This window comes from Bemisia tabaci, chromosome 2, assembly GCF_918797505.1.
Source record: "Bemisia tabaci chromosome 2, PGI_BMITA_v3".
NCBI lineage: Eukaryota > Metazoa > Arthropoda > Insecta > Hemiptera > Aleyrodidae > Bemisia > Bemisia tabaci.
Window position 1 is genome coordinate 76,513,413 of NC_092794.1, and position 26,009 is coordinate 76,539,421.

At 38.6% G+C, this 26,009-nt stretch overlaps 1 protein-coding gene across 1 annotated transcript in view; it reads left to right on the forward strand.

Moving 5' to 3' along the window:
• Window positions 1–26,009, forward strand: part of FASN3 (Fatty acid synthase 3) — a 253,540-nt gene that overhangs the window by 40,915 nt on the left and 186,616 nt on the right. Inside the window, exons 7-9 of the mRNA XM_072296313.1 lie at window positions 1,266–1,496; window positions 8,333–8,530; window positions 20,233–20,367. Coding sequence (XP_072152414.1) covers window positions 1,266–1,496; window positions 8,333–8,530; window positions 20,233–20,367 — 564 coding nt within the window. The remainder of the gene's footprint in view (window positions 1–1,265; window positions 1,497–8,332; window positions 8,531–20,232; window positions 20,368–26,009) is intronic.

Sequence of the window (26,009 nt, forward strand, 5' to 3'; positions counted from 1 at the left end):
CAAAAGTGCCTCGAATGATTGTTAGAAGGGTCCGAATTTTTCATGTTAAGTCGGTAAAGTGTCTTTTGGCCCCCATAGGTCAAAACTGTCTACTCAGACAATTTTTTTGATTTGACGAGTTGGTTCAAAGGTGACAAAATACAACTAGAGGCTTGAACATTTGATCAACTTTTATCTGATTTTATGTATTTTACCATCATGGTTGGTATTTTTCCTGTAAATGTCCAAAAAGAAGTTAGGGTTAGTAGATGGTATATTATAGGCGAAAGTTTTGATAATATGTACCTATTTTCTAGACAGGATCCGACAGTATATAGTTAAACATAGGAACAAGCTGGTTATATTCGCTAAAAATAGCTTGAAGAGAGAAATAAATTTAGTCAGGAGAAACTTTATATGAGCACCTTCCTGAGCAAGTCAAAATAACAAATCCAGAGCCATGTGGAGGCTAATAAATAACCAATGAGGCAAAAGAGGTTAATAGAGATCAGTATTTTCGAAATATTGCTCCATGGTGAACTCGACTTCTCACTCCACCCGCTCGTTTTGGCTGCCCAGGTTGCCCATCCACAATAAAATTCTTGTACTTTGGTGTGTAGGTAATTCTTCGGCATTAGTTGTCTCCCTCATGAGACAAGAGAGAAACACTGTAACATGTGCTCTCTGCGTTGTTTTAGAATCTAAAATCCAAACAGTATTACCCTCAGCAGGGACACAACATTCGGCGTTGGAAAATCGCTGTCCCCCGAAATCCTCTCGAATAAGTTCTCCGACTCTTTACAGCCCAGCCCAGCCCTCTTATAAACCCAAAATGGACATAAAACATTTCTGAGCGATGCCAAACTTTAAGGAAATTCTTCCAATGAAGGGCTCAACATTTTTAAAAAAAGAAAAGAATTTTTTTCCAACATCCCTTTTCTGTAGTTCGCAAGGATTTGTTGTTAGGATTAATTTTTAAAGCACAATAGGTAAGTTCCTATTGTAACCTCTAAAATCAACTATAGGTACCTTTTTTGACATTGTCTCTTAGACATTCCACAAAGTAATTAAATATAGATGATAATTCTGTAGAAAGTAAATTACTCAACTCCAATTTAAACTGGCACCCTATGATACATTTTGAGTATCAAATAAAATCAGCTGCTGCATTCTAATACGTTCAACTGCCTTGTATTTTCTATGAGCCAGAGGTTTTGTTACCAAAAGAATTAATTTATAGTTTCAATTTAATTCTTAATGCTTTTTTATATTCTTCTCGTCTTTAGGTAGGTGATCCAGAAGAGGTCAAGGCAATTGAAAATGTGTTTTGCGAAGGGCGCAAAGAACCGCTACCAATTGGATCAGTCAAGTCAAATATTGGCCATTCTGAACCAGCATCAGGTTTATGTTCCGTCACTAAAGTTGTCATTGCCATGGAAACTGGCTTCATCCCACCAAATATTAACTTCAATACTCCTCGAAAAGATATTGATGCATTCTTCAACGGAAAAATCAAGGTATTACCTAAGTGATTTCGTTATTTTTAATTTTTATCAAATCGAAAGCACCACGTTGGTCTCAGATGTTTCTGTATCGTACCATCAGGTGACAACATAGCTCCCCCCCCCCACAAAAATGCTTAAAACACAGAAAAGTACATACGTCTTGCTAAAGAGTTTGACCTTACCTAGTTGCCAGAGAACAGCATAACTTACCTACTCATTAGAGCATTAAAGTTTTCGGTGATACATATAGATTCTTGGAACCAGAAAATTTTCCTTTCTATTAATAAATTTACAAAAATTTGGGACACCTATTGGAACTCAAAGCCCTACCATTATTATATTGAACCATTACACAAAGAAGAAACAAACCTGTCTCCATTTACACAATATAATCAGGTGGTTGTGCTGGCAGTGGCAAAATTTGGTCTCAGAAAAAAACCTTTGAAAAATTTTCTCAGTACCAACTATCATGAGTCCCTAACTCCCCATACTTGGACTCCATACCAGTCTTTTCTTTTGAAAAAAAAGACTTGAAACGCTTGCAAGTTTGTCCTGAAATGCTTTCTATTGCTCATCGTCATTCTCGAACAATTAGGTTTTTGTTTTTGGTTTTACAGCTGCGACTTTTCCTGGGAAGTCATGTTCAAAGTTAAGATTAGGGGTTATAAATACACAGAGACGTTTGTATTCATTTAATGTTTCGTTTGCTAACCACAATTTTCATTGTCTGTTGGTCTCCCGCCATTTATGAGAACCATGGCTTTGGAAAACGATAAGTTCACCTTTGAATTCCACAGCTGACATTATTCCCTAAATCGATGAATCATTCGCTGTAGTACACCGTATTACTTCAAAACATGAGTGCTTTTTGTCAAAATCGGCAAAAATATTTTCAAAGAAAAGATAATGAGCTCCTCCTCTCTACTCACCACCCAAGTAGCAGTGATCGCGATAAATTGCGATGTAATCGAAGAATGTATCGCGATTTTATCGACGTCAATTTATAGCAATATTATCGGATAAAAAATCGCGATAAATTGCGATTTCCTCGCATTTAATTGAAATAAAATCGCGATCCTATCGACGGCGATTCATCGCAATATTATCGGGAGAAAAATCGCGATAAATTGAGATAAAATTTCGATTTTATTGAACGCGATTTTTTAGAGATAAAATCGCAATAAATTGCAATTTCTTATCAACGCCCACTAACGCATGAATGACGCTAATGAAAGATGTTTCTATGCCGCCGCCACTCCCCCCCCGCATTAAGGTGAAAATGTGCCAGCTTCTAAAATCGCCTCTGCATGGTCATAAAGGATAGGGCATGAAGTGGATGGGAGTAAGGAGAGGAGGAGTGGGGTGACGCGGAGTTTATTTTGAGGGGTTAAATTGCAATTAGCGGAGTTGTAAGAACGATTCGATACGGGGTTGGGCGTGGGGTTTGGATGGTGGGAGGTACGCCCACACTGAAAAAAAATTCTCGGCGTTTTTACCAAGGTCCGTTGGTAACTTTACCATCTCACTTTTCTTTACCAATTATTGGTAATGTTACCACGACAGACTGATGAGCTTACCTAAAACCCGGTATTTTTACTGGTTTTTTTCAGGTAAGAATACCACTTTTATCGGTAATCAATTCCCGACAACTTTACCATTTGTTCTCGGTAATTCTACCACAGTCGATAAAAAATATTGGCGTATTTACCAAGGTCCATCGGTAACTTTACATTCACTCCTTAACCATATAGTGGCCATATTCTAGTGGCAATGTGTTGGCCTACCACCGCTGCGACTCAGGGTTCAAATCCCCGCGGAGGCTCCGGGGATTTTACGCTCGTCTTCGTCAAAGGACCTGACGGCTAAACCTGACGGTAATCGGCTAAAGACGCCTGAATCCGCCGCGCACGTTATATGGCTCGCGGCGAGATACAGCGCAAACCCCATTTTTTTGGCGATTTTATCGGCGATAAAATCGCTAGGATCATCAACATCTGAGTGATTATACTCGATCTAATCGCGATAAAATCGTGAAAAGATTGAGGATGACTGCTCAGATGTTGATGATCCTAGCGATTTTATCGCCGATAAAATCGTAAAAAAATCGCAATTTAATTTCGAAATATCACGATTTTTCCTTTGAAAAATACTACTTGGGCAAAGGGGGAGGGGTTCGGAGGGGGGGGGGAGTATTTTGATAATTGCACAAATTTCCTTACGCACCTGCCCTCTTTATACTCAGGGCGGTCCTTATGTCGAAAGTTTTTGTCGATGACGTTAAAAGTAAAAAGCCGCGGCTCTGCATATGATTTGCGTGAAATTAGCACATCTTAAATGAAAGAGAGCATTCTCATCTTGATGTCAAACATAGTCTAAAATAAATACATGAAAACTCTTTCAGGATCTCATTTATAGAGGGCTTTTTTCAGGATCTAGGAAAATGGTCATAAACTCTGAAGCCAAATATTGGCTTGTGACACATTCATTTTACCGTCCGCCCTGTTTCTTTACAAATGCATCACTATTTGGTGCTTGAATAGGTACAGTAAATCTGCTGAACTAATATTAAAGGAGACTGAACTTTAGAAAACCCATGGTAGATCAGGTTTAATTCGGAGATTGGGCATGACGTTGATGAGGAAGTAATAAGTAAAGGCCAGGCTGGCCGGCGAGGCGCTCTCATGGGGCCAATGCAACTAGCAAGAACCCTGCCGTCGTGCACCCCAAAATTGGACTGTGCGCCTTAACTTCGTACTGTTGACACATTCTGTATACTCTATATTCCCGCAAGGCTTAGCAGCCGTCCGATAGCTAAAGGTAGGACTTATCAAAGACTGGCAGACGCTGCAGAGCACGGATTTTCGGAGCACGGCCATGCCTCCGCCGAGTTGGGCCATGTTGTTTCAATCTCCACTGATACACGGAAAAAAAAGATTTACTGAATTTAAGTAAACGCGTCTACTTGGATTTTTTACTTATTTCAAAACGGGTTTGACTTGGAAGAAACCAACGGTTTTCTTCATGTAAGACAACATGATTCGCTTGAGACAAGCGAATCGTGTTTTCTTAAATAAAATAAACGTTGTTTTAAAATAAGCCAACTTTTGCTTGAATGAAGAAACCAGTTTCTTTAAAATTAGTAAACGGGGTGAACGCCTTCTGAGTCCGGCCGTTGCCTCTTTTTAAGTCAACAGCATGCTTGGTAGAAGAAAATACGTTGTGTCGAAAGAAGAAACCGGTTTCCTCAAAATTAGTAAACGGGGCTAACTCCTTTCGAGGCGACCGGATGCAATTAGCAATACGCCCGTTGATTTTTTACAATTCAACAGTTTGCTTGGTACAGTGAAACACGTTGCGTTTAAAGAAGAAACCGGTTTCCTCAAAATTAGTAAACGGGGCGAACGCCCTCAGCGGGGGAGGATGCAATAAGCCAGACGCTGTTGCCTTCTTTTAACCCAACAGCTTGCTTGGTAGAAGAAAACACGTTGTGTCGAAAGAAGAAAACGGTTTCCTTAGAATTAGTAAACGGGGCGAACGCCCTCAGCGGGGGAGGATGCAATAAGCCGGACGCTGTTGCCTTTTAATAACCCAACAGCTTGTTTGATGAAAGAAAACACGGTACGTCAGAAGAAGAAACCAGTTACCTTAAAAGTAGTAAACGGAGTGAGTCCCTTCCGCGGGGAACGGATGCGGCATGGGACATGTGCGGTTGCCTACTTTCAATATAACATTTTGCTTCGAAGAAGAAACCAGTTTCCTTAAAATTAGTAAACCGGATGGTGACGCCTCCTATGAGAATGATACATGCAATTGCTGCCAGATGCCGTTAGCATCTGCTTAAACCAACACCATTTATGACGGAATAAAAGGAGACGGAAGTTAAAAAATCAAGATGCCCATTATATTTGTCTACAAAATAATTGTTCTTTAGGGAGAAATTCATTTAATGTGTCCTTTGAGAAATCACTCATATGCTCGGCGTCGACAAAAAATTAAATAAATAAAGAAGTAAAGAAGGAGAGGAAGAGGAAATATTTGCGTTGTTCTAAATAGATCGGCACTGTGCATTTGAAGTTTTAATTTTTATTTTTAAATGAAGGGGGCCTCATAAAGAGGACTTAAATACTTAAGTAGATTGAAGCCGGGAGTTTTTTGCATTGCCTCAGTTCAGTTTCATCGGACAATGTATTTCCTCACACTAAAAAATCGCAATTTTTTTTACTTATTTTCTTCCTTACTTTTCCTGTCCTGATGAATGAAAGATCCCTCGCAGATAGAATTAAAAAGGGTCAAATAAAATGCATGCTTATGCTGAGGGCCGAGGAAGAAATTAAAAAAATGTGGAGAGAATCATACTTTTCAGCATGTCACCCACCAAGTTGACAGATGAAGATATTCGAATAACTCTGCTGCTACGTAGTGTTTACACTGTTCAATATCGATTTTCCGGGTCCCTTTGATTTATGAACGCAACGATGGAGTGGATCGAAAACAAAATACAGTTTTTTCTGTATTTTCGAAAGGAATTTGCGAGTGCAAAATTGTTGATATTTAAAACTTTGATTCATTTGTGTCCGGGGAAATTTTGGGTCGAAGGGCCTGTCGGGACCGATCTTTCCGCCCCCCCCCCTCCCTCCACAGTCTTGTACGGATACTCATAAAGAGCTCAACATTTTTTACCGTAATTGAAGCATTTGACCCTTTTTACCTTGTTTCCCTGCAAAATAGGGTGGATCCAGCACTTCTTTACCACCTTCCTATCAACTTTAGAGAGTGTAACGAAAATGAAGTGCAGCTATACAATAAAATATTAGAACGTCACGCGTGTGATTATGTAAACTGAGTAAAATATAAGAGTAATCGAAGATTGAACTTTTTTTATGAATAAATTGTGACTGTCCACGGAAAAAGATGCCTTAATCCAGAAAATCTCAAAGCTTATTTTTCAAATCTTATTTTTTAAAGTAAGGAATTAGAACTATTAATGTTTCTTTTATAGTGCTCACATTCTTCCTTTTCCGCCCGATGTGAATTAATTAGAACTATTGAATAGAACTATTAATATTCTAATTGAAATAGAAAAGTCTAATAAATGGTCCAGAATAGTCTTGAATATTATAATCGAATTGAATAGAACTAGTAATATTTAAAAAATGTAACAATCTCAGTCATCAAAAATAAAAAGTTATTGTGTTACAAACATTTTCGAAGAGTTTCATTCTTTATTCTTATTTTTTTAAAGTCAGCGATTCTTCAAGAAAAAATGAAGAGAGAAAACTTTAAAAAAGGCGCATTGCTTTAAATTCTTTTTAAAGAGATTAAAAATTAATATAAGATGGGAAAGAAACAAAAATAAACGTAAAAAAAGTGACAACAGTAACACGCGTATTTCTTTTTTGCTCCAAATTCATCTTTTCGGGTTCAAAAAATCTTAACCCATCAGGTCTCACACATATTCACTATCACAATAATGGTGAGAGCCTAAGTCAATGACTTATATAGTGTAAATTCGGCCGACGTAGACATAAGCCCCGATGGCTAAGTAGGTAGGGTGTTAGGTTCGTAAACTGTAGGTCCCAGGTTCAAATCCCGATAGGTAGGCCAAAATTTGCAAGTCGGTACTTGCCATGTCGAGTCTTCGATACTTGCAGATATACAATTGAAAATTTTTTTCATCAAAAATTCGATAAATTAAACCATTTTTTGCTAATATTGATCAATAATAATACATATGATATGGGTGCAGTGTGCATACCTGCAGTGACTATTTACTAAATTTAAAACAACAATTGGCTAGAAATAAGTAAACACGCCTGGGAGTTAGGCAACATCCATTCATGCCGGGCGTCCCCGTTTACTAATTCTAAGACAACAGTTGGTTTCAATACAATAAACGCGCATTCCCGTCCAACACGCCGTTTACTAATTATAAACAAACCATTAACTTGAAGCCAGTAAATGCACGTGGGAGTTACGCAACTGTTTCCTATTTCTAAGTAAACAGTTTACCTAGATCAATACGACGGATACTCACTTCAAACCAACGATAACTTCTTAAATTTAGGAAATATTTTCACGGCATGGAATGTTTCCTTTTTTTAAGTAAACGCTTTCTTCTTTTAAGGGGACGTGGAGCGTTGGATTGAGAAAACGCTATTTCTTGATCCAAGGTAACTCCGTTGTCTTAGTTCAAACCTCCGTTTCTTGTCGATACTTTTTAAGTATCCAGTTTACTTGGTCTAAGACGGCTCCATCTTGTATTTAGGAAACATTTTTTTCAGTGTAGGTACCGCTAGCAGTCGCGCACACTACGAGTAATCACCGATTTTCTCACAACCCAAGTCGAACAGTGCAGACGGATTATTTACTGGGTGACTATGTCCCTCCCCCACTCAGTTACCTCGAAGGGTCAGGGTGTTGGAGTGGCATAGTTATCCACGGTTACGCCACGGGGGATTGAATCTGGGAGGTCAGTGTTATGGCAGCGAACTGCCTTGACCACCATGGGAGAATAAGTCAATAAGGTAAGAACAGTAAGCCATACGGCAGTGAGTGTAGATCAGCATGTGCTCATGCAGATACGGATTAAGTACGGTACCTCGATATGTATTTATGTAGGTATAAACACGTCTTGATATGTGACAAAATACTATTAAAATAGCGAGTTCTTACAATATTTGGACTCTGTATTTTATACATATTTCTGAATACATATTTAAAAGATATTTTTTTCGTCTCTTGATCCTTACTTTAGTTGGTATCTTGGCTACCCAGGGTTGAACAGTTTTCTTGGAGGATATGTAAGTATATGCATCTAAATTCTTTAATTGTACAATTCTCTGCCTTAGGTCGTGACCGACAAAACCCCATGGAATGGCGGTATGGTGGGTGTAAATTCATTTGGTTTTGGTGGTGCCAATTGCCATGTCTTACTAAACTGGAATGAGAAAACGAAGGTCAATGGCGGAGCACCCGAAGATGATCTCCCAAGGCTAATCCCTGTTTCTGGAAGAACTGAAGATGCTGTTGAAGTTCTTTTGAAAGATGTAAGATTTTATTTATTACTAACTTCAGGCACCGTCTCCATTCTTGATTGAAGGTGTTGTCGAAGTTCCTTTGAAAGATGTATGACCACACACGTGGAAAGAGACTACACATTAATGGACCAAACCAAAAAGAAATAAAAGGAGAGAAAACGTTTTATCGTACGCAGTATATCTCTGACAGACCCAGACTGGTATTCTAATTCACGATCGTAGCATCCCTTCACAGTGTACAGTCTCTTTTGAAGACTGACGTGAAGTATAGACCTAAATCAACGTTTTTAACTCATTGATTGACAGTGAACGGTTTGGACAAAAATTGCCTGATTTATGACATTTCCTCTCTATGCCTATGAAAAGAAAAAGTAAAACAAATTAAAAGAACAAAAATGTTCATAATTTTCAGTAGTAATTGTTGCCCAATATTCTTCTCTTAACAATATTCATCTTCGAACATCACTACCTAGCAACGCAACGCCTCCACTGTTAAAAATATAGGAGTGAAATTCGTTTTCTATACAGGGTTATCCAAAAGTCACCTACCACCCCTAAAACTTTTTTCCCTAATTGAGATAGAAGTTTGAAACTTTGGAAATGTTCCTCGGTTTAAGGTGGCAACTTTTTGGTCCCCCCAAAATTTTGGGGGGCGGCCCCCCCCTAAGGGCGGCGGGGGCTAACTTTTTTTTTCAAAAGGCAACCCCCCTTTTTTGATACCTCATTTCGAAAGATAATACAAAAAGGAAATTTTTGGCGCAAACCGCAGGTCAAAATGTTGATTTTTGACAAAATGGCGGCCTGTCAAAGTTCAAAATGGCGGAAATTTGGCATCTCCGTGTTTTATCCGCGGATTGGTCTGAAACGCGAAATCCTAGGTGTTTTTTGGGACGAGAAAAACGATTCTGGCATTAGTTTTCCAGAAATGTCAGTCCTTTTCAAAATGGCGGTTTGGAGCGGGAAGTAGATATTTAGGCTGCTTATCAACGGATTTGTATGAGACTTGGTATCCGGGGGTATTTCGGCACGAGAAGAACGAATCTTTCATTGGATTTTTTAAATTTTTGAAAACTTAAAATGGCGGCGAAAAAATGACGGAAAATCCATATCACGGCTGTTTACCAATGGATTTGCACAAAAGTCAATACTCTGGTGGTTTTTGGCTCGAAAAGAATTAACCTTTAATTAGGTTTTTGAATTTTGAAACACTGAATGTCGTCAAAATGGTGGCGGAAAAATAATGGAAAATCCGCATCCACCATCGCCATTCCCATTTTTGCCGTCATTTTTAAGTTTTCAAAAATTTTAAAAATCCAATGAAAGATTCGTTCTTTTCGTGCTGAAATTCCCCCGGCTACCAAGTCTCATACAAATCCGTTGATAAGCAGCCTAAATATCCACTTCCCGCTCCAAGCCGCCATTTTGCAAAGGACTGACATTTCTGGAAAACTAATGCCAGAATCGTTTTTCTCGTCCGGAAAAACCCTAGGATACTGAGTTTCAGACCAATGCGCCGATATAAAACGGAGATGCCAAATTTCCGCCATTTTGAACTTTGACCGGTCGCCATTTTGTCAAAAATCAACATTTTGACCTGCAGTTTGCGCCAAAATTTTTTTTTTTTATTATGTTTCGAATGAGGTATCACAAAAGGGGGGTTGCCATTTGAAAAAAAAAATTAGCCCCCGCCCCCCCTAGGGGGGGCCGCCCCTCATATTTGAGATTACAATTTACAATTATATATATTTGTATATATATAATAGAACGGGCCAATTCAGACAAAATTTTCTGTCGGTGGCCGCAAAAATCATAAAAATCGGCCTTGTAGAACCCTGGAATTAATCGTCACCAGATATGCAAAAGGAGGTCTCGGAGCTTATAGTATAGATATAGTATAAATTAGGTTCTTTGGGCATTATACAGGGTGATTCAAAAGTCCTATCCACCCCCTCTAACTTTTTACCGAATTGAGGTAAAGATTTGAAAGTAAGGGGATGTTCCCAGGTCAAAGAGAGCTACTTTTTGGCCCCCCTAAAATTTTCAGGCAGACCCCTCTTGAGGGACAACGGACCCCAACTTTTTTTTTCAAATGGGGAGACCCTTTTTGTGATGACTCGTTCGAAAGAGTTTAAAAAAACTTTTCGCGCAAATCCAAAGTCAATATCTCAAGCCGTTTCAAAATGGCGGCCGGTTAAAGTTCAACATGGCCAAAAATTCACATCGGTTATTTGTCGATGGATTTGCGCGAAAATCGGCATGTAGTGGTATTTTGACACGATAAAAACAAATTTGACGTCAGATTCTCTCAAAACCGAAATTTCTAATTTTCGCGCAAATTTATCGACAAACAACCGACGTGAATTTTCGGTCATTTTGAACTTTCACTGGATGCCATTTTGAAACGGTTTGAGATATTGACTTCGGGTTCGCGTGAAAAGTTTTCTTTTTTTATGTTCTTGCGAACGAGTTATCGCAAAGAGGGTCTTCTCATTTGAAAAAAAAGTAGGGGTACGTTGTCCCCCCCCCCCCCAAGAGGGGCCTCCCTGAAAATTTTAGGTAGGCCGAAAAGTAGCTCCCTTTGACCTAGGAACATCCCCTAACTTTCAAATCTTTACCTCAATTAGGTAAAAATTTAGAGGAAGTGAAGGGAACTTTTGGATCACCCTGTGTAGACTCCACAGTGAGGTAATAGGGTAGTTGTTATCAGTCGACCTTTTGAAAATCAAATGTCTGACTCCCCTCCCCCCCCCCCCCCCATGAAGTTGTCTTTTGGTGTAAAATGAACGTACAAAAAATTTCAGCCAGATCGGATCATCCTAAGCGGTGTCCCCGGGGCCGACAAGTATCCTAGCGGGAACTTCTTCGGGACACTCTCGCAAACCCCCCCCCCCCCCCCCCCTATGATGTAGCTATGGCTTTGAAAGTTTTTGAAGTAACTCTCTTTTTAGGGAACTTTAAAAGAAAAATAATACTTTACCTTACCACTTTAAAAATGCCCCTTTCCACCGCTCAAAGGAGCCTCATCGTGCGATTTCGCCAATTTTTCGTAACATTCTCCCGGCACAGTTTGCCCGAATGATATTAATTTTTTAACAAATCAAAACCAAAAACGCTTCAGACATATGAAGGAGAGTGTCTACAGAGTCATTTAAGCGAAGAAGAAAAACATTTTGTCGAGCTCCTGGCGAATAAAGTCGACTTAAAGGTGTTTTAGGGCTAAAATGGCAACTTACCGATGAATAGTCCCGCTATATCACTGAAAATAAATGTCTTCGATACCTAGTTATAATGCCTAGGTTCCTCGAATATGGTTATTTTAAGTACTCAAACACTAAAACCACAGATTATAGCAACATGGTAAATTTTGGAGACTTGAAACTACCCATCGGAACCGAAAATTTCTCAAAGAGGGTTATATAAAATCGGCGATTTTACCCCCCTCTTGGATTTTGCCCGGAGTTGGATATGTTGTTCCCTATCAGAAGACACGCCTTTTTCCGGCGTTGGCAAGCTCACCCGAAATTTTTCCCGCGCGCTACAGCGTTGCCAAGTTGAAAACAGGCAAATTCCGTAAGTGGCATCAAAATTGAGCTATGAAGTTGCGGTTTTAACGAAAATTCTCTAAAAATTACGCACTTTTAGGAAATGACCATCAATTTAATGTCGCATTAATTTTAACATGCATTATTGCCAAATTTCCGATTTTTAAATTCGACAAATGTTACATATCCGCAAATACCCAAAAAGGCCATCTTCAAATTTGAATAAAAAGTTGTCTAATCGATAGTTGGTTCGATTTCACATCCATCGACATATTATAGCTCGCTAGGAAACTTTTGGTTCGCGAGATATCATATTTTTGTGAAACAGCTTTATGGAGCGACGACGCTTTTTGAGTCCGGGCGGATAGAAATTGTAGCCTCCAAAAACACAGGTTAGCATTAATTCCATGGTTTCCTATGTAATTTTTGGCGCTGAATCCGAGTTTGACCATTTCATAAAAAAATGGTCACCAAGATGTTGCCAAATTTGGCAAAAATTGCTTAAAATCGGCCTTTTTGGCGGATTATAGCCTGTGACTTGCCAGGAGTTGATCACACGACAAAATTGGTTATTTCCACAGTTAAAACTTGTTGAACTTTCTACAAGCTGAGTCAAAATCTTTCTGCTCACGGCAAAATTAAACGCGCAACAAGCAGCATACTGAAAAAAAGACACCAAAATCGGCGCTTTTTGCGGGTTTTTCCAAAGTTTCTTGTTTTCCGATTTAGAGAATGTTTCTTGACTAAACTAATGAACAACATGAGCAGAATTTAATAAATATGAACAATAAAATAAAATCGAAGATATTCCGATATTGCCAAGCTTAAACAAAATACTTGAATTTTCGCTGGTTTTTTCGATATTTGTCCTATATTCTTTGTTCACTTCTTATTTTTAAATTATTTAAATGTATCTCTCTTGCAAAATAATACACTTTTGTAGAATAATTTAATTTTCAACTTAGATATAAATTAATTACTAGGGTATTTATTCCAGAGAGGAAAAATTCACAAAACAGTGAGTTTTGTCGAATAGTGTCAATAAATCACATTTTGAAACAGTAATGGAAAACTTTCGCTGAAAATTAAAGAATAAAATGTACTCCTCAGACTGACTTAATTAAAACAAGACAAGACGTACTGCAATATTGCCAAAATTACGTACAATTGTTGAATTTTGGCGGTATTTGACCGTTATTATTCATCACCCTATATTCAGTATACAATTTAATTTTATAATTCTGAGAAAATGGAGCTTAATAGAAAAAAGTAACGATACCAAAGTGAAGAAGCCGCCCAGGAAAGGGCAAAAAGGGGCTTAAAAAGGAACAAAGGAACAAACCAATTTTGTCGTCTGATCAACTCCTGGCAAGTCACTGGCCATAATCCGCCGAAAAGGCCGATTTTAAGCCATTTTTGCCAAATTTGGCAACTTCTTGGTGACCATTTTGTTATGAAATGGTCAAATTCGGATTCAGCGCCAAAAATTACATAGGAAACAATGGAATTAATGCTAACCTGTGTTTTTGGAGGCTACAATTTCTATCCGCCCGAACTCAAAAAGCGTCGTCGCTCCATAAAGCTGTTTACAAAAAATATGATATCTCGCGAACCAAAAGTTTCCTAGCGAGCTATAATATGTCGATGGATGTGAAATCGAACCAACTATCGATTAGACAACTTTTTATTCAAATTTGAAGATGGCCTTTTTGGGTATTTGCGGATATGTAACATTTGTCGAATTTAAAAATCGGAAATTTGGCAATAATGCATGTTAAAATTAATGCGACATTAAATTGATGGTCATTTCCTAAAAGTGCGTAATTTTTAGAGAATTTTCGTTAAAACCGCAACTTCATAGCTCAATTTTGATGCCACTTACGGAATTTGCCTGTTTTCAACTTGGCAACGCTGTAGCGCGCGGGAAAAATTTCGGGTGAGCTTGCCAACGCCGGAAAAAGGCGTGTCTTCTGATAGGGAACAACATATCCAACTCCGGGCAAAATCCAAGAGGGGGGTAAAATCGCCGATTTTATATAACCCTCTTTGAGAAATTTTCGGTTCCGATGGGTAGTTTCAAGTCTCCAAAATTTACCATGTTGCTATAATCTGTGGTTTTAGTGTTTGAGTACTTAAAATAACCATATTCGAGGAACCTAGGCATTATAACTAGGTATCGAAGACATTTATTTTCAGTGATATAGCGGGACTATTCATCGGTAAGTTGCCATTTTAGCCCTAAAACACCTTTAAGTCGACTTTATTCGCCAGGAGCTCGACAAAATGTTTTTCTTCTTCGCTTAAATGACTCTGTAGACACTCTCCTTCATATGTCTGAAGCGTTTTTGGTTTTGATTTGTTAAAAAATTAATATCATTCGGGCAAACTGTGCCGGGAGAATGTTACGAAAAATTGGCGAAATCGCACGATGAGGCTCCTTTGAGCGGTGGAAAGGGGCATTTTTAAAGTGGTAAGGTAAAGTATTATTTTTCTTTTAAAGTTCCCTAAAAAGAGAGTTACTTCAAAAACTTTCAAAGCCATAGCTACATCATAGGGGGGGGGGGGGGGGGGGTTTGCGAGAGTGTCCCGAAGAAGTTCCCGCTAGGATACTTGTCGGCCCCGGGGACACCGCTTAGGATGATCCGATCTGGCTGAAATTTTTTGTACGTTCATTTTACACCAAAAGACAACTTCATGGGGGGGGGGGAGGGGAGTCAGACATTTGATTTTCAAAAGGTCGACTGATAACAACTACCCTATTACCTCACTGTGGAGTCTACACAGGGTGATCCAAAAGTTCCCTTCACTTCCTCTAAATTTTTACCTAATTGAGGTAAAGATTTGAAAGTTAGGGGATGTTCCTAGGTCAAAGGGAGCTACTTTTCGGCCTACCTAAAATTTTCAGGGAGGCCCCTCTTGGGGGGGGGGGGGACAACGTACCCCTACTTTTTTTTCAAATGAGAAGACCCTCTTTGCGATAACTCGTTCGCAAGAACATAAAAAAAGAAAACTTTTCACGCGAACCCGAAGTCAATATCTCAAACCGTTTCAAAATGGCATCCAGTGAAAGTTCAAAATGACCGAAAATTCACGTCGGTTGTTTGTCGATAAATTTGCGCGAAAATCGGCATGTAGAGGTATTTTGACACGAGAAAAACGGATTTGACGTCAGATTTTCAAAAATCCGAAATTTCCAAAACCGGCGGCCGGTTAAATTTCAAAATGACCGAAAATTGGTTTTTTTAGAAATCTAAGTTCAAATAGGTTAAGCTTATGCCAAAATACCCTGAAGTTCCAAGTCTCAGGCAAATCCATCAGCAAAAAATCTAGCTGGCAATTTTCGGCTATTTTGAACTTTAACCGGCGGCCATTTTAGAAATTTCGGTTTTGAGAGAATCTGACGTCAAATTTGTTTTTATCGTGTCAAAATACCACTACATGCCGATTTTCGCGCAAATCCATCGACAAATAACCGATGTGAATTTTTGGCCATGTTGAACTTTAACCGGCCGCCATTTTGAAACGGCTTGAGATATTGACTTTGGATTTGCGCGAAAAGTTTTTTTAAACTCTTTCGAACGAGTCATCACAAAAAGGGTCTCCCCATTTGAAAAAAAAAGTTGGGGTCCGTTGTCCCTCAAGAGGGGTCTGCCTGAAAATTTTAGGGGGGCCAAAAAGTAGCTCTCTTTGACCTGGGAACATCCCCTTACTTTCAAATCTTTACCTCAATTCGGTAAAAAGTTAGAGGGGGTGGATAGGACTTTTGAATCACCCTGTATAATGCCCGAAGAACCTAATTTATACCATATCTATACTATAAGCTCCGAGACCTCCTTATGCATATCTGGTAACGATTAATTCCAGGGTTCTACAAGGCCGATTTTTATGATTTTTGCGGCCACCGACAGAATATTTTGTCTGAATTGGCCCGTTCTATTCAGATTTTTAAAATATGACCCAGGTTCTTTTGTATTGCGTGGTAAAGTTGTTGATTCTCCCATTCAAACAATGTAAATTTTAATTTTTTGTCATAGTTCGTTTGAGCGTTCTACTGACCCGATTTCCATAATTTTTGCGGACAAGTGACAGTCCCTAGATGAGCCCGCTCTAATCAGACTTTGGAAATATATTATATATATATATATATATTGATTCGTTATGACCGTTATTCATTTTTACGAATATATATATATATATATATAAGGATCATAAATCTCGAAAAGCCTAGAGATCATAAAAGTACCTAGAAAAATATTATATTAGTATTATTTATATATATATATATAAATATAATATTTTTCTAGGTACTTTTATGATCTCTAGGCTTTTCGAGATTTATGATCCTCATAGATTTTTCTTTAATTTAAATCTCAATTGATTTCCTATTTTCTTGATTTTATTATTAAGAATTTCATAGTTCTGGTGTTTAAATTCTTTTATTGTCTGTTTATATATATCTTTGTTCGGGTTGGTTTTTTAGTCGCGTTCGCGGCTAGCCGCCAGAAGTAAAACTTAGGAGTTGTTAGGTAGCTAACGGTAGAGGGCGTGAGCCGCGCTGCTAGTGTGGTTCCCGCCGGAGTTTGGCATTCTGATTTGCACGGCATCTCAGAGTGTTCGGGCTTGAAATCGGGACTGGCTGTCTATGCACACCTGACGATCGCTAACAAGCGTGAAACCGGTAGTGGCGCTGACAACAGGCCTGATTTCTTTACCCGCATCCAACTCTCCTCAATTGAGGTTCTCGCTAGTATGGGAAAATCCATACGAAAAAACAATAGTGACCGATACCTCTTAAAAAACTGCATTTCATAAAAATGAACGACGGTCATAACAAATCATTTGTTATATATATAGAACATGAAGCTCTCCAATAATGGCCTGCTTTCTGGGCCGTCGATTTGGCCATCGATCCGAGGGTGAAATGGAAGCTTATAATGACCTAAGGCTCAGAAAAAAAAATTCAATATGAGCGTAGGGACGGATTCCTAGTTTCGGGAGGGGGCGGGGCAAAATCCCATCTAATATTCGCCGTTTTCTTGTTGAATTTATTGATGTCGCCCCGGGCTTCTAGTCCTTGTTCACACATGTTCAGCCTATCGACTCTACACTATTTTTTCACGTAGTACTAGATTTTTACGTCAAGGAATCGATACATCGATTCGTTTTATCGATTTTACCCGATTTTACAAGGAACATTAATTCTTTTGTTACTTGATATTGACGAATATTGATCCCGGAAACCACCAATGTTCCTTGTAAAATCGAGTAAAATCGATAAAACGAATCAATGTATCGATTCCTTGACGTGAAAATCTAGTACTACGTATAAAAATAGTGTAGTGTCGATAGGCTGAACATGTGTGAACCAGGACTAGAAGCCCGGGGCGACATCAATGAATTCAACAAGAAAACGGCGAATATTAGATGGGATTTTGCCCCGCTCCCTCCCGAAACTAGGAATCCGTCCCTACGCTCATATTGATTTTTTTCTCTGAGCCTTAGGTCATTATAAGCTTCCATTTCACCCTCGGATCGATGGCCAAATCGACGGCCCAGAAAGCAGGCCATTATTGGAGAGCTTCATGGAAAATTTGAGAAATTTTCGGTTCCGATGGGTAGTTTCAAGTCTCCAAAATTTACCATGTTGCTATACTCTGTGGTTTTAGTGTTCGAGTACTTAAAATAACCATATTCGAGGAACCTAGGCATTATAACTAGGTATCGAAGGCATTTATTTTCAGTGATATAGCGGGACTTTTCATCGGTAAGTTGCCATTTTAGCCCGAAAATACCTTTAAGTCGATTTTATTCGCCAGGAGCTCGACAAAATGTTTCTCTTCTTTGCTTAAATGACTCTGTAGACACTCTACTTCATGAGTCTGAAGCGTTTTTGGTAATGAATTATCAAATTTAATCTCGTTCAGGCGAACCGTCGGGAAGCGAAGGGAATTCGCGAAAGTGTCCCAAATTTGAAGTTCCCGCTCGGAGACTTGTCGGTCCCGGCGGCGCCACCTAGGATGATCCGATCCGGCTGAAATTTTTTGAAGGTTCTTTTTACACTAAAAGACAACTTTATCGGGGGGGGGGGGGGGGGGTCGGACATTGGAAAAAGTAGAAAAATGAGAACTACCCTAGTGAGGTATACACCAAATTTTACCCCGGTAGCTTCAACCATATGTCTGGTCGTCAGTTGATTCGAGAAATAAGGGCAGTAATGTTGCAGAAAGGCGTCACCCAATTAGTTGTTTAACATCAATTTCCATCCATAGGACTGGTTTCCTTGTTCGAGGTTTGTTCCTTACAATTTCTCATCGTTCTTTGTGCTGCTTAACTATACTCAAGTGTGCTTGATGATTAAGCATTAGTACCTATAGTGACAAACTAGGGGGCCCTGCCCCTGCCCCCTGACCGCTACGCGGTCCAACCCCCGGGAGGGCGCTTCGCCCTCAGGCCCGCTTCGCGGGCCCTATACGCATGTGTATAGGCAAAAATGTTCTTCCATTTTAATACACCATTTTGTGTTCGAGCTGCATCGATTTCAAAATTTTTGACGTAACACTCAGATTTGTAAATGATGAGGAATAGCTGGATGTACATAATTTCACAGTCCACTTACTGGAGAAATTTCCATTTATTATGTTATTTTTAAATACTTAATTTAAAAAAAAAAAAAATCGGATTTCGACCGTTAAGAGTTAATAATATTTGGTCCGTCCCGACGCGACGCTGCGCCTGCCTTCTCACTTTGTATCAGCTGTTTATCTGCTGTAAATATTAATAGAAATTCAGCAATCAAGTAAATTGACCAATGCCACAAATCGAAGCCGGAAGAATGAGGAAAAATTGAGTAAAAACCTTATACCTTGGATTTTGAACCTTGAACCCTGAGCGATGCACCTTTCCTCAACTCTTCGAATGAGGAGCCCTTCACGAGCTTTTCCATTGTTTTATTGTTTATTCGAGTCACTCAGGTAGAATCCTACACCTTGACGTTTCTAGCGGAAACGACATATCTCTCACGCTATTAACATTGGACTTAAGTGACATGAGCTTTAAAAGCTCTACAACATTAAAAGTTCGGGGTTTCATAATTTTTTGCACATCTACATCAACTACAGATGACATACATGTAAAGATCATCCTTATCGGTCCGGCAGTTCGTCAGAAATAGTGCTTCCAAGATTTTGCTTGTAGCTGTATAATATAGATAGCTTTGAAGAAAGGACTAATATTATTGTAAATACCACATGAAATGAGAGCTATTTACAGTGAACGGCGTTTGTTTACTATCCGCTCCCTCACCATGCTCACATTTCTGTATCATTAGTATGATTGCATCTCGACTGAAATCTAATAGCATTGAAAAGGTTTGTCACACGCTACAACGTGGTTTGTCTTAGAGAAAGGCCTTATTGGAAAGTTCCATCGACTAATCCAAGGAGAACTTGTTAGGTGCCGTAAAAAAGATTAGTGATTTTCATACTTATTACTCCACTCTATCTTTAGTCTAATTTTAGAACGCTTCTGGCTGCCTGACAATTTCTGCTACAGGTTGCAACACTGAAAACCCCCTCGATTGCTAGCAGAAATACCGTAACTGACGGTCGAAGAAGCGTGAATACTTTCACCGTTGAGCCTTTTTCTTTCCAGCTACAAAAGTTTTTAAGTACTCAGAAAATGACTCCTTTCGTTTTAAATAAAGGTTCAGAATGAGATTCTAGAGAAGAATATCCAAAAGTAAAGAGAAAAAATACAAAAATCAAAACAATAAAGACAAAAAGTTACTTGGTCGGTAACTCTTCACCGTCACGAGTGATCAGGTTTAGACAGCTACTCTAAAGCTGGTGTTATACAAGCAGTGCCGACTGCACAGTCTGGCAGTCAAGTGCGTATGTCTACAGACTGTTCATTTAGCCTGTTAATGTTATTGATAGCACGGTCGGGCTGCTGGTGTGACAATAGCCTCAAAGTAACATTACGTTTAACTATTTAAATTTTAGTTATTTGTTAGATAAATATTTTCCTCACAATGGTTAGCTGCATAAGTTTTATCATGTTTCTTCTCTCTTTATTCTTCCAGTATCTACCTACGTATTAAAATCTACATTATCCTGTCGTAAACAAAAATAATTACAATATTCTATGATGAGTTCTTTTAATGTGTTGCAGATAGAATCAAGACCACTTGATGTTGAATATGTGAAACTATTCCATGAAATTTATGTTGATGACATTCCTGGCCACATTTATCGAGGTTATGCTTTAATGACACCTAATGATGACAAAATAACCCGCTCCGTCCAAGTGAGTATGATTATTTTAGGCCAGTCTAAAAATTGACCTCTAAAATGCTCGCATACTCTTAGATTCCTTAAAATTTAATTTTTGATATTTTAAACGAGGTCTCTTGAATTAATGATATCTTTTTTTTTTGAAAAAATTAAGTTTTTTATTTTTCATTTTTGAGAACTTAGGGAGTTACCTGGAATTTCTCGAAAGGTGGTCTTAGTTTTCCTTCTAAAAAAGCATGTAAAGCGCATGGGAATACTCTTCTCATCTCAATCATCAAGGAAGAGAGCCTCTTAAAGAATGTCCTGAACCTGTTAGAAGTGCTGAACGTGATGGAAGTTTTGCCCCCGAGCAAAAGTACTGGCCCAATGAGCCATCGAAAAAACTTTGATCCTCTGAATATAATTGTATATATAAACACTGTATTAAACTAAGTACTTTGCGCTCTGGGACACCCGACCGTCGTCCGTGCTTATCTCTCTGAAGGTTTTTACGGAATTGACAAGGGTAGAATCTCTTTGTCAACACCCTGCCGCCACACCTTCATGGAAGGTTTTCATGAACATAATTACTTCTAAGAATTTTTCATTTTTCAAAAAAAGCACTAATAGCTTTAAAAAACATCCTCAGATTTGTGCAAATGAACCCTAGTCCAAGCCAATCAGCCAAAAAAGGGGCCATAGCCTGAAAAAATCCCGGAAAGTAACGTTTTCAATGACACCTATGTAATTTTTAACGCTGAATCCAAATTTCAACTTTCAACGAAAAAATTGCCAAAGGCAAAAATAGCCATAAATTGGCTTGTTTGGCGCAATATGGCCTGTAATCCGCGAAGAATTGATCTGACGACAAAATTAGTTATTTTCAAAATTAAAGCTCGTTTTCCCTATGAAACTGCTGTTTTGTGTTATTTTGTTCACGGCAAAATTGAACGTGTTGGAGGATGCCCAACTTTGGAAAAAGAGCAAAAATTGGCTATTTTCGCGGTTTTTGACCCTTGCTTCATTGTTACCATCTGACGAACCATCTATTGACAAATGAAGTGAAGTTGACGGAACTTTACGATGAATCACATGTATCGAGTTCAAAAATAAAGAATTAACCACATATTGCAATTTCACCAAGATTATGTGAAATATTTTCAGGCGGTTTTTGACCATTATTATTCCCTTATCATTCGTCTACTTTTTTTTATTCGTTACTTTGTAATTTGGGACGAATAACTCAGAAACAATTAATGGGGGTTGAAATAATTCATCGTCACAATCTGTGTCACTAGGAAAAGGGTAAACATGTCACAGGGTCGACAATGAGATGGTGATATTAGTATGGTAGTTACGCCAGGAGGTCGAGCTGCTCGCTAACCGTATGGATCGAAAAATGCCGCATATTAAATTAGTGTGAAATACTAACTGAAAAGTGGGTATAATTTTTGAACAAAAAAAGATAGAAGGTCGCGGTTTGTGGCATGCTTCATCATCCAGAGGGGGAAATTTTTCGATGGGGGGTTTTTCCTTGGTGGACCCCCCTGGGGGGGCCCAAGGGGGGGCAACTTTCAAAATTCAAATAGCAACCCCCATTTTTTTAGACATGGTTAAAAAGAACTTAAAAAGACAAGAAAAATGACGCAAATAAAATTAAAATCGGTTCACTCGTTCAAAAGTTACCGCCGGTCAAAATTTTAAATTGACCACTTTTTAAAAAATCACCGTTGAGCTCCCAATTACCGAAAAAACAAAAACAAACCTGGAATGAAAAGTTTGAAAAGTGCCCTTTAAGGCAAGGAAAAACAACTGACGTTGTCACAAGTTTGGATGGCATTGTTTCAAAATAAAATTTCGGAAAATTCAACATGGCGGCAAATTTGAGGAAACGCGAATAATGAAAATTCCAGAAACCGTTATCTTTCAAATACCCTCTAGTTTAAGGAAATCAATGGTATCAACTTTTTTCCCTTTATTTGGCCAAGTAAGAGCAATAATTTGTTGACTTTAAAGTTGTCAAGCGGGACGCCTTCAATCGTTGGAGTATGCGACATCACATGCACAGGATTAAGCGTGCTGTCAAAAAATGAAGCCGATGTGAAAAAGCGCTCCTCCTTTGGGATGCTCTAGAAATGTTCAAGGTCCTCATCCTCAAAAAAGAAGAAAAGAGAAATTAAGCAATTTTTACCCACAAACTTGGTGAGCCAAAAAAACATGGTATATCCTGATGGGGTAGGGGCGGTTGACATTTTTGACATTTCTCTATCTGAAAATGGAAAACGCACACTGAAAAAAAACTTGTCCTAAATTTAAGGAAACACGTATCCTTAAAAAGTTTCCTAATTCCAACACGGTGTTAGCTTGGAACAAGCCAACAGTTATCTTGATCTAAGGTAACAAAATTGTGTTGAGTTGAGAATACTATGCTTTCTCGAACCACGTATACGTTTTCTTGAAACAGACGGCATAGCATTTCCTGTTTCCTCAATTTAAGGATCTATGAGATGTTGATCGAAGAAACCCATATCCTTAAAATTAGGAAACAGAAAAATTACCAAACGCCTACTGAGGAGGTGGATGCAATGTGCCGTACACCACCATGTATTCGGCGAGTTGCTCGAGAGGGGCCTTCCAAATATACCGTCGCTCCTCTGGCGGAAGGGCGTATCTACACTTTGAGATGATGAGCCCTTTCGTCCGTATACCATCATGCTGTCTACGGCTTTTTCGATGCACTCTTACGCCCATGAGTGACATCACGCTCATAAAAAACGCAACGCTAAATTTCCAATTTTTGGACCCCCGCTCACTTCTTCCCTCGTAACACTTTTGCGAGATAGGTCCCTATTCTTTTACACGTATAAACAAAACGGCGTAACGGGGTTGACCCTCTCTCTCCCTTAGAGCGTTACGTATTATTTGAACGGTACTTTTCCGACGGATCCGCTTGGATGGCGTTATTCGTAAGATCCACTCAAACAAATTCAGTATGTTTAAATTTAATCCATTAATTTCTTTTTCGTAAAGGATTTACGCGTCGGAGAGGTGGAGGTTTTGATAAAACGCAATTTTTGTGCCTTATCAAACATATTGTTTTCAGTCCAAAATGTCAGAATGCTTTCTAGAAATGAGCGGATCAGAGCCAAAGTTCCTTTAATATTTTTCGGTGAATTTTCTGATTCGACGAAAATTTCTTTAAATTTTCTATACAAAAGCATGCGTCCGTTAATGTAGGTAGTAGGTATAAATAAATAATGTGAAAATTTTCAACATTTTACTGCAAGTGCACTCTTTGAATCTGGTCGTAGCTTCGAACATTTTTAAGTGTCTTCAAATCCCAGAAAGTTTGACTCGGCCCGATAAATACTCATTAAAGTATTACCTATATGCCTTTATCACCACATCTTTACCGCTATTCCGAGTACATTTTGAAAGCTCCATAAAATTCATTTATCTTTTATGCGCCAATTTTAAAGCCAGAATTAAATAATCTTAGAATATTTTGTCTATACTTTATCGGAATTTTAAATCATATTCACTTTCAGTATGAGAAGCGGTTCTCACATGAGCCTCCTTGATTTACACATTAACCTTAATGATATGGGCGTCAGATTGGATAATCGAATGAGTGATAATTTACCTTTTAGAGGCACATATGAAAATCTGTCCTTTAACCAGACTTAAAAAAAATAATTTAATCTATGATCATACTATCTCCGTATGAAAAAGAAGGGGCATACGTTGTTACCAACGTATGCCCCTATACGTATGCGACTATATTTCACTAAGTGGAAAAAATGATTGCCTATTATCATTTTGATAATGATCTTCTACATTTTACTTTAATATGATAATTTTTGCACTCCAACTTTACTGTATTTATATATAAGGTGAGTATAATCGATGTATGTTAAATTCAAAACATAATTTAGGTTTATCTATTTTGATGTTAGAGTTATCTCGTGTTATTGTTGTAGGTACAATTGTATTTTAGCTCATTAGAGTTAGTCCTAGATTTAAACTCTTTAATTGTTTTATAAAAAGGGTGTGATTTTTTCATATTGTTTTAATATAGGGCAACCCCTAGAAAGGGTATTAAGGGTAAGGGTAAAGGGTAAGTTATGGCGGCGATGACCCACGGTCTTTAAATACTATCTGAGAACCAGCTGATAAAGAGAGAGAAAAGGGAAATATTTGGACATTTAATATATTTAAATGATAATTGAGGTAGTATTTGCTGGATGAAAGCAAGTGCTATTGAACGGTAGCAGGTGGGCATCTGTGTAGCCAAAGAGATAGATGCGAATAGGTTTAACATAGCGAAATAACTCCTCATCGGTCGCGAGGGTAGGATGGCCGAGTGGACTACGGTGTTGGAATCTCACTCTTCCCGGTGCGGTGGCGAAGGTTTCGGGATCAAACGTCAGCCAGGGCGAAACGGAGTTCTCCTTCAGAATACCAGAGGGAGCGCGAAGCGCGTCAATTATGTGAGGAAAATTAACCCCGGCAGTACCAACAATAGCGGAGTGCATCAACGGATATGGACACTAAGCGGGGGGTGCCGATCCTCGAGCCAGCGACGCGGCGGGGCCGACCGTTTCCTAATTTGAAGGAAACGCTTGCAGGTAAAAACGCTTTGGAAAACGTTTCCTTTTTTTGAGGAAACGTTTCCTGAAAACAACACAACACTTAAAATTAAAACAATGAACGAAACTAAAAAACAGCGAACCGATTAAATTAACTAAGGCTAAAATCAAACTAAAAAACTCAAATTCGCTTACTCAATTAGACGTAAGCGAATTTGAGTTTTTTAGTTTGATTTTAGCCTTAGTTAACACAACACTTACTTACTTTTAGGATACTCTTCGCGCGGGAGTGTCTCCTAATTTGAAGGAAACGTTTTCGTGCTTCAATGTAACAGGAGTTTTGGTTCAAGAAATCGCGTTTTCGTCGACCAAGGCAATACCGTTTTCTTCATCTAAGACTTCGTTTCTTGTCCATTTTTTTTAAGTATCCAATTTTCTTAGGTCAACACGGCGTCGCCTTGAATTTAGGAAACGTTTTTTTCAGTGCAAGAATAATTGTATTTCTCTAATTCCTGGCACTCCAAGTTGGCAAGAAGGATATCTGCTACGCTTTCAATTCCGAAAACGCCGTTCTACTCTTGATTATTATCTGAGTTGAGATTATCTTATTGACAGCCTCAACCTCACGATTTGAGGAACCGATATTTTTAGGTAATATCTAATGCAATATCTGATCGGTAACACTATTTACGAATCTGAAATCAGTATGCAAAATGAAGTATGCAGTATGAAAAATTGAGCAATTTTTTTATTATCATTATTTTTTAAAAAGGGAAGTTCTTATACCCGATGCTCTGTTATTCCGTCAAATGTTCAAGGTGATCTTCATTTTGCTGCAAACAATAGTAAATTTACAATAGTAATTGCCAACTAAATCAGAACGCAGTATGATGAAGAGAACTTAGCATACTGATTTCAGATTCGTAAATAGTGTTACCGATCAGATATTGCATCAGATATTACCTAAAAATATCGGTTCCTCAAATCGTGAGGTTGAGGCTGTCAATAAGATAATCTCAACTCGGATAATAATCAAGAGTAGAACGGCGTTTTCGGAATTGAAAGCGTAGCAGATATCCCTCTTGCC